At 41.8% G+C, this 10,229-nt stretch overlaps 1 protein-coding gene across 1 annotated transcript; it reads right to left on the bottom strand.

The window, feature by feature from the left end:
* Positions 1 to 808: 808 nt before the first annotated feature.
* Positions 809 to 6,669, bottom strand: LOC137644271 (uncharacterized). The gene is made up of 5 exons (XM_068377265.1): positions 5,599 to 6,669; positions 4,699 to 5,319; positions 3,905 to 4,506; positions 2,951 to 3,646; positions 809 to 880 (listed from the first exon to the last, which is right to left on the bottom strand). Exons 1-5 carry the CDS (start codon positions 6,593 to 6,595, stop codon positions 809 to 811), a joined length of 2,988 nt encoding a protein of 995 aa, XP_068233366.1. The 5' UTR covers positions 6,596 to 6,669.
* Between the last annotated feature and the right edge of the window lie 3,560 nt (positions 6,670 to 10,229).

The raw sequence follows: 10,229 nt of genomic DNA, 5'->3' as shown, positions 1-10,229 counted from the left end.
TGCCGTTCGTAATATGTATAATATCATATTTTGGTTTCCAGACACGTGGCAATGATATAATGATATATATATGTATACATATATATATATATATATATATATATATATATATATATATATATATATATATATATATATGTATACATATATTCAAACATATATATATATATATATATATATATATATATATATATATATATATATATATATATATATATATATATATATATATATATATATATATATATATATATATATATATATATAATCAGATATGTATATATATATATATATATATATATATATATATATATATATATATATATATATATATATATATATATATTATAAAAATATATATACATACATATGCATATATATATATATATATATATATATATATATATATATATATATATATACATTTATATATATATATATATATATATATATATATATATATATATATATATATATATATATATATATATATATATATATATATATATATATATATATATAAATGTATATACATATATATATATATATATATATATATATATATATATATATATATATATATATATATATATATATATATATATATATATATATATACATATTGTTACGGGCCACTGGTTCGAGTCCGGCCTTGCTCAAGGGACTCAAGGGCCATAACAAACAAATAACAATGGTAGGTCGCCAGTCAGTAATGATACAAGGAATACTGACAAATATATGTATTTACAATAACATTGAAATAAAAATTAATAAAAGAAAAGGGAGCACAACAGGTAACTATTTTAATTTAAGCCACGAGGAGCTTTAGATGGAGCTTGGTTGGCCGTGGATGAAACTCCAGCACAGCAATCAACGTTCCCTGGAAGGGGAAATAAATTGAATTATTAACAGCACACTTACTTCTACCGGCTGGGAACACGATGAAGTCGTGTGGTTAAAACTTTTAAGCAAATTAAATGAAAATGCCAAGCTTAGGGATTTAAACGTTACACATGGGAATCAACACTGTCACAGGGTGAATGTATTAAAACTAGGACTAAACGGCACACGTGGTCTGGGTATAGGGGATAGGATACAAGGTTCAGTGGGTAGGATTTTCTTTAGAGGATAAGGAAAAATGGGGTGTGATAAGGAAGGGATGGCAGGTTGGGTAAGGATATTGAGAATCTCAAAATCAGACACCTTACCTTTAGTAAAAATGACTCTGGTTTCTTTCCCTTGTGGAAAGATGTAGACAGAGGTCCTGCCTCCCTGATGTCTTGAGGGTGAAGAGAGATGATGTTTCCCTCAAGGAGGTTGAGTGAAGAAGGAGGAGATGTTCTCCTTATGGATGCTGACTCACGAAAAAAATCCCCAGTTTTCCCTAGGTAGATCAACCCCACTTGACCCCCAATTGGGGGGGGTAGGGGGGATTGGCCTGACCGCTGTCCTATTGGTCAGGCTTGATCTCGTGTCCCCACATCCTTCACAGCTCGCTTCCCTTGTCCTGGGACCTCGATGTTCTCACGTGACTTGTAGAAGGTAGCTGAAATTGAGATCTCAGGGGGAGTAGACTGGTATAGGATGGTGGGAGGGGGGTGAGACTCTGGGTAGGGTCCCAAAACTCGTGGCATTTCGACCCATGCTGGCGGGGTCTTTTGTTATTGGAAAAAAGGTGGCATAATGACCGCCATTACTAACAGCCCCCCATTTTAGCAGAGATTTTGTCCTAAAACAGGACAAGAACTCTGCAAGCAAGGTCTGAAGCCACTAGCCTTAATGATTCCTCCCTCAGTGAGTCTCACCACGATAATGGATAAATATCTAAGCTGCAACTAGGGTCATCATTTTACGGTATTTTGACTGTAAATTAACTTTAAGTGCCACATAGAAATAAGTATGCTGGCTGTGAGGCAGCAACTGAAAAAATTAAAAAATGCAAAATTGAAAATTTAAATGTAAAAAAAATGGTTAAAGTTAAGTGACCTAGTGCAGTGGTAGGCATAAAATTAAAGAAAATTGGCATATATGCCAAAAAAAAGGATAAAATAAATACATGAAAATAAATTCAATGCAAATAATGATGCCAAGATGGCTCCTCAAGTTTATCTACCTGGGGAGACACCAAGGCCAATAAATATTTTTTCATACAAACTAAATTTACCTACTTACTATGACTACAGGCTATGGTTATGGCGCTGTGCCCTGAGCACTAATGCCTGGAGAGGACATCTGCTATTTTATTATCTGTGCCTCTTATGTGCTCTACCTTCCAATTGTAGTCTTGGAGGTCCATGCACCACCTCATGAGTCTCTTATTCTTATTTCGGAACTGCGTCAAGTAAGTCAGAGGGTTATGGTCCGTGAGGACTGTGAGTGGGAACTCATGGTCAGCATGATATGATTCGAAATGCTTCAGTGACAAGACCATGCCTAAGAGCTCCTTCTCAATAGTACTGTACCTAGTTTGAGCAGGGTTCAGTTTCTTTGAGAAGTATGCAATAGGGTGTCGGACTTGATCTTCCTCTTGCAGGAGGACAGCTCCCACCCCTATGTCACTGGCATCCACAGCGAGAGCGAAAGGTTTAGTGTAATCTGGTGCACGGAGCACGGGACGGCTCATTAAAATGCCTTTTAGGTGGTCATAGGCCGCCCGGCATTCATCCGTACAGCAGAACAGCTTTTTTCCTTTGAACAAGTCTGTGATGGGAGCGGCTACCTGAGAAAAGTTGGGCACAAACCTCCGGAAGTACTGTACCATCCCCAGGAATCGTTGGGCTTCCTTCTTAGTCCTAGGGTAGGGCATCTCTTGTATTGCACGGATATTTGCATCTTTGGGCATTATTTTGCCCCTTCCTACTTGGTGGCCCAGGTAGGTAATCTCAGTCCCGCCAAACGTGCATTTTTTGAGGTTGATGACCAAATTTGCCTTTTGGAGGGCCCTCAGCACCTTCCCTAGGGTTTGGAGGTGTTCTTCCCAGGCCTTGGAGAAAAGGACGATGTCATCTAGGTAGACCACACAGTTGGAAATTCCCGCTAGTACCTTGTTCATGAGTCTCTGGAAGCAGCTGGGTGCATTCCTAAGACCAAAAGGCATTACTCGACACTGGTAAAGTCCATCTCGGGTTATGAATGCGGTCAGTGGCCGCGACTCCTCTGCCAGTGGTACCTGCCAGTAGCCCTTTTCTAGGTCAATCTTACTTAGATAAGGTGATTCACCTAAGCTCTCCAAGCAATCCTCGATGCGAGGGAGTGGGTAGGACTCAGGTTTTGTCACCGCATTCAATTTGCGGAAATCTATACATAGCCTATCCCCCCCTCCCTCTTTTGGCACTAGGACCACCGGTGATGCCCATGGACTTTCACTTTCCTCAATGAGACCTAAGCTGAGCTGCAATTTTATCTGTTCCGACACCCTTTCAGCCCGTTGGGGGTTTAACCGATAATAATTCTGGCGGATCGGACACGTTCCTCGGACCAAGTCAATCTTGTGTTCTAGTAGTTGGGTGTGACCCAGTGTGTCTCGCACTACCTGTGGGTGCTGTAGCAGGAGGTTCTTGACAATATCCCTCTTAACAGTGTCCAACACAGGGGTGACCAGCTTAAAGTTGGCCAGGACCTCGGAGTTGCTCTCGGGTGAGTGGACCTAGGTAACAGTACCCACCACATTGGCCCTTTGTTGATAGGGCTTAAGCAGGTTGATATGGAGCCACTTGGCTCGCCTTATGCCACAATCCACTAGGTAATTTAATTTACCCTTCTTCCCAAGAATCTTGTGAGGGCCCGTAAATTTTGTGCTTAACGGTTTCTGTTCCCCTGGGCGGAGAACCAGAACTTGGTCTCCCACCTCAAAACTTCGATCCTGGGCTTTACGATCTACGTGACCTTTTGTGATGCCCTGTACCTTCGCCTCGGAAGCCTTGGCAATTTCCCAGGCAGTTCGTATCTTAGCCTGTATATCTGGCAGCTCTTCCACCCAGGAGGCCTTGGAGGAGTCCTCCCAAGCTTCATAGAGTATGTCCAGTGGCCCACGTGTGGAGTGAGTGTACAACAACTCAAAAGGGCTGTATCCTGTGGTTTCTGAGCGTGCTTGGCGGAGGGCGAACAGAGCGTAAGGCAAGTTCTCCTCCCAATCCGAAGAGCCAGCCTCCCCTAACTTCGTCAAGACTGTTTTTAGTGTTTGGTGGGAGCGCTCCACGAGTCCTTGGCTCTCTGGGTGATATGCCGTAGAGGTCTGGTGGTGGACACCATGGTACTCCATTGCTGCCTTAAACTCTCTTGCCATGAAGTGAGAGCCCTTATCCGACTGGACTGTGGCTGGGAACCCAAACCTACAAAAAAATTGAGTCAGGCCCCTGACAGCATGACTGGCATTGGCGCACCTGGTCGGTACAGCTTCGAGGTAGCGCGTGAACCGATCAATCATGATTAATAAGAAACGATTTCCACGCTTACTACGGGGCAGGGGACCCACATAATCCACTAGTACATCATGGAAGGGGATACCTGCAGATGGAATGGGTTGGAGAGGAGCCCGCGGCACCACCTGGTTTGGGTTACCGGCAACTTGGCACGGATGGCAGGAAGCTACGTAAGCCTTAACACTCTTCTGCAATCCCGGCCAGAAGAAATGAGGCTGGATCAGGTGGGTAGTGCGTTTCACACCAAAGTGTCCTCCCAATCCCTCATGAGCCATACGTAGCACCACCAAGCGGAGATTACGGGGAACAACTACTTGCCGGCAAAGGGCTTCTGCAGGATCGTGAGGGCCTCGGGTGACTCTGAAGAGCACCCCTTCCTTCAGCAGGAAATTCTCCTTTGAGAGGTTAGTCATCTCTGCTTCGTCTGAGTAAGCAGCTTCCCTGTAGGTTTTCAGCGTCTCGTCCAACAACTGAGATTTGATAAGCTCCGTCCGACTCCCGAGGTCCTCTGGGGAAATGGACGCTTCTCCCTCAGACTCCCCCGAGACCCCTGGGCTAGTATTTGGGTTAGCTTCATTCCCTGTGGTGGTGAGCAGCACCGCTCCTTCCGAATAGGTTTCCGGGGTATGAGGCTCAGACTCATTGCTATAGGAGGAGGGCTCTCGCGCCACCTCACTTAGCCAAGGTACTTCTCCAAGGTCAATGTCAGCTAGCCATTTGTCTTCTTCAGGAGGGGCATTCTCAGTCTCGGGCTCCGGCTCAACTGCTTTCATGCACCTGGGGGGCACACGCTGTATGCCTCTTAGGAGGTCTTGTCCCAAGAGCAAGTCATAGCCCTCATGTCCCAGATCGCTCACTACCCCTAGCCTGCACCTTTTGCTGAGCTGGGGCGTGGTCACTCTCAACTCCACAGTAGGAAGATCCTTAGTGACTCCTTCGATCCAACGGACTGTCATGCGATTGTCCTGCTGAACTTTGGCACCGATAGGCAACTGGTGCCATAAGATTAGTGAAACGTCTGCACCGGTATCCTGTAATGCTCTGACCGACTGCGGAGAGCCGTCTCCTTCAGGCAGAGCTACTGTGATCTCCCCAACAGCGGGCTGTCTTTTGGGAGCTTCACGGATAGAGATTGAGAGGGCAGCTGGAGAAGAGGCTGAGGATTTACTGGGACATAGTGAGTAGTTCTTTGTGTGTCCGTAGCACTTACATACCTCGCAGTATGCACTGGCATAGTTCGGCTTCGCCACCTTAACCTTGGGCTTATTCGTCTGCTTCGTGGACTCAGTTGACTGACCGGATAGCTTCAGCCGACAGTTGGCTTCCAAGTGGTTAGATCTCCCGCAATGGCCACACTTGGTAGGGGAGATCGGATTTTGCCGGGGCTTAGACTTACCCGATGGGACTGAGCTGGGGGGCCCCGAGTTGAACCGGACTAGCTCGTACTCATCAGCATACTCGCAGCATGCTCTAAACGTGGCTGGATTTTTCTCAGATATGTAAATTGAGAGCGCCGGTGGGGCGTTCCTGTGGAAGTCCTCAATTTTGAAGAGCTCTAGGAGGTTGTCGTAAGAAGTGCACTTTGGAGCCTCGACCCAAAGGGTATTGAGCCTATCCTTCTGAAAACCCCAATCAGACCAAGATGTCGTGGGGGACTTGGTGAGCCTACGCCACTGACGGCGCCAATTTTCAGGACTTAGTTTATAGGCCTCAATCAAGGCCTTCCTGACGGCCTCAAAATTACCCTGTTTATCGGCAGGGAGCGCAGCATGCGCATTCTTCCCTTTCCCCGCCATATGCTTTGACAGTAGTAGGGCCTTCATATCCTCCGCTACGGCACACGTCTTAAACACGGACTCCACCTCATTTAGCCACCTCACAGGATCCTTGTCGTCCCACTGAGGAATGAGTGTGTGGACAGGCATGGAGGGGAAGCTTTGGCCATTTTGAGTGCCGTTGGGGTGAGGGCTGTTTAGCCGTGCTAGCTGGATATCCTGTTCCCGCATCTTCAATTCATGCTCTCGCTCTCTCTCCTTCTCAAACTCTTCCTGCTCGGCTTTCCTCCGGGCATTGACCTCATTCACAAGCTCCCGCACATAGCCTTGCAATGCCTCTCCTTCGTAACCTTGTCGCTCTGCAAGGGCCACAAAGTCCTGAATTTCCGCAGCAGTCATTTTGCTAATTTTATGGGTGGACCTCTATGCTAGACAAAACAAGCTGGAATCACAACTATACAGTAGGTGACCCTCTAGGCTAGTCAGGAAAAAAAATGGAATCTCCACGATGTGTGACCCTCCTATGCTAGTCTTAAGGGAAAAAAATGGAATATCCACGATGTGTGACCCTCCTATGCTAGTCTTAAGAAAAAAAAAATGGAATCTCCACGATGTGTGCCCCTCCTATGCTAGTCTTAAGGGAAAAAAATGGAATCTCCACGATGTGTGACCCTCCTATGCTAGTCTTAAGGAACAAAAAATGGAATCTCCACGATGTGTGACCCTCCTATGCTAGTCTTAAGGGAAAAAAAAATGGAATCTCCACGATGTGTGACCCTCCTATGCTAGTCTTAAGGAAAAAAAAATGGAATCTCCACGATGTGTGACCCTCCTATGCTAGTCTTAAGGAAAAAAAATGGAATCTCCACGATGTGTGACCCTCCTATGCTAGTCTTAAGGAAAAAAAATGGATTTGTAAAAATGTGTGGGTGCGTTCTTGCAACACCACCACTTGCAACTCTGTGACTTTAAAGCAAGTTTGTGTTTATACTTAAAGTATAACAAATTAAAATAAAACAGACAATGTCACTGAGATTGCTTAATGCTTCGTTAAAACATCAGCCTCTTTACATACTTTCCCTTTAGAAGAAAATGAATTTAATAAATTACACTCCCAAATATTCTATCTTAATGATCCTATACCCTGACTGAAAAAAATTTAAATTAAATGTGACATCATAAGTCCTTTATCTTTAGGTTAGCCATATTACACAGTCTAACGAAAATTATCCCCTTCAAAAAAATGTACATAAAAATAATATCCCACGAGAAAGTAATAAAAAGAAATTACATACCCTTACTTGTCAAAAGGAAAAATTGAAAAAATGAATGCCACGTGCGCTTACCGTTACCAACACGGGAATTAAGCCTCACTGGAAACTAACACGTGGTTTAGTGTACCACGGATTCTCCTAAATTTTCGTAAATTTCACTTCACTTAGTTTTAACACAAAATTAAACATTCACTTAATGCACAATATATATAATAAATGAAAATTTTAACCACTTTGATAATAAACACTCAGGAAAAAAAAAAACAGAACAAATTCTTTTCACGCGGTTGGCTATCCTGATAAACAATAGGACTAATATCTACCACGCGGTTTTCAAAACAAAAGGGTTCGCGGTACGAACACGCACTAGTAAACACAAAACTTTAACAATGAGAATAGAATGCTTTTGCTGTTTTCTTCCACGGTTCCAACTCCAGTGATTATATAATTTACTTAAAATGAAATTGAGGTTCGTCAAGTCGCTAAAGACAGAAAAAAGGGGGGGATTTGACTTTGATAAAATTAATTTTAAATTACTGTCTTAGCGAATCCTGGCATTTGGTCGCCAATATGTTACGGGCCACTGGTTCGAGTCCGGCCTTGCTCAAGGGACTCAAGGGCCATAACAAACAAATAACAATGGTAGGTCGCCAGTCAGCAATGATACAAGGAATACTGACAAATATATGTATTTACAATAACATTGAAATAAAAATTAATAAAAGAAAAGGGAGCACAACAGGTAACTATTTTAATTTAAGCCACGAGGAGCTTTGGATGGAGCTTGGTTGGCCGTGGATGAAACTCCAGCACAGCAATCAACGTTCCCTGGAAGGGGAAATAAATTGAATTATTAACAGCACACTTACTTCTACCGGCTGGGAACACGATGAAGTCGTGTGGTTAAAACTTTTAAGCAAATTAAATGAAAATGCCAAGCTTAGGGATTTAAACGTTACACATGGGAATCAACACTGTCACAGGGTGAATGTATTAAAACTAGGACTAAACGGCACACATGGTCTGGGTATAGGGGATAAGATACAAGGTTCAGTGGGTAGGATTTTCTTTAGAGGATAAGGAAAAATGGGGTGTGATAAGGAAGGGATGGCAGGTTGGGTAAGGATATTGAGAATCTCAAAATCAGACACCTTACCTTTAGTAAAAATGACTCTGGTTTCTTTCCCTTGTGGAAAGATGTAGACAGAGGTCCTGCCTCCCTGATGTCTTGAGGGTGAAGAGAGATGATGTTTCCCTCAAGGAGGTTGAGTGAAGAAGGAGGAGATGTTCTCCTTATGGATGCTGACTCACGAAAAAAATCCCCAGTTTTCCCTGGGTAGATCAACCCCACTTGACCCCCAATTGGGGGGGGGGGGGGGTAGGGGGGATTGGCCTGACCGCTGTCCTATTGGTCAGGCTTGATCTCGTGTCCCCACATCCTTCACAGCTCGCTTCCCTTGTCCTGGGACCTCGATGTTCTCACGTGACTTGTAGAAGGTAGCTGAAATTGAGATCTCAGGGGGAGTAGACTGGTATAGGATGGTAGGAGGGGGGTGAGACTCTGGGTAGGGTCCCAAAACTCGTGGCATTTCGACCCATGCTGGCGGGGTCTTTTGTTATTGGAAAAAAGGTGGCGTAATGACCGCCATTACTAACAATATATATATATATATATATATATATATATATATATATATATATATATATATATATATATATATATATATATATATATATATATATATACATATATATATATATACTGTATATATATATATATATATATATATATATATATATATATATATATATATATATATATATATATATATATATATATATACATATATATATATATATATATATATACTGTATATATATATATATATATATATATATATATATATATATATATATATATATATATATATACTTTTTATAATATAGGGATATTATATTAGGTTATGAATAAATACTAAATAATGTTTGTTTATTATGTAAAAACAGTTTCCATATAATTGGATGTAAGGCCTTATTATATATTTGGGTTCCCCCAGGTCCCTCAGTGTGAGGCATCTCCTATATTCACCAGAGAGTTGCTTAGGCATCTTTCGGTGTATTGTGCATCTTCCAGTCTTGGATGGTCTGGGATGCATCTTAGGTGTTTATCGAGCTTATTCATAAACACATCTACGCTCAGTCCTGATACGTTTCTTAGATGAGCTGGCAGCACATTAAATAGTCGCTGCATTATCGATGCTGGTGCGTAGGGGATTAATGTCCTGTGTGCCTTCCTTAGTTTTCCTGGTATACAGGGTGTCTCAAAAAAATGTACTCACTCATAGAATTATGAGAAAACCTTTATTTATGGACATAGAGCGAAATGAAATAGCATCGAATACATGAGACGAATGTGTTTGAAGAATCATGTTTGCGAATGTTCAAATTGATGACCATTATTGTCCAGACAACGCTGATAACTCGCACCAAGGGATTTGCAAACGTCGCGAAACATGTCATTAGGAATATCCCGAGATTGTCTTTCAATTTCCTATTTCAATGCATCAAAAAATTTATAATAGTCATCAATTTGAACATTTGTCTCATGTATTCGATGCTATTTCATTTCGCTCTATGTCCATGAATAAAGGTTTTCTCATAATTCTAAGAGTGAGTACATTTTTTTGAGACATATATATATATATATATATATATATATATATATATATATATATATATATATATATATATATATATAT

Source organism: Palaemon carinicauda, chromosome 7 (assembly GCF_036898095.1).
Source record: "Palaemon carinicauda isolate YSFRI2023 chromosome 7, ASM3689809v2, whole genome shotgun sequence".
In the NCBI taxonomy this organism is placed as follows: domain Eukaryota; kingdom Metazoa; phylum Arthropoda; class Malacostraca; order Decapoda; family Palaemonidae; genus Palaemon; species Palaemon carinicauda.
This window is presented reverse-complemented; position numbering and strand designations above follow the sequence as displayed.

Coding starts and splice junctions, on each gene's coding strand:
- LOC137644271 (XM_068377265.1), bottom strand. CDS start 6,595: ATGACTGCTGCGGAAATTCAGGACTTTGTGGCCCTTGCAGAGCGACAA. Junction 5,320..5,598: donor ACACACAAAGAACTACTCAC/TATGTCCCAGTA, acceptor TGGAGTTGAGAG/TGACCACGCCCCAGCTCAGC. Junction 881..2,950: donor ACCTCCAAACCCTAGGGAAG/GTGCTGAGGGCC, acceptor TTCCCCTTCCAG/GGAACGTTGATTGCTGTGCT.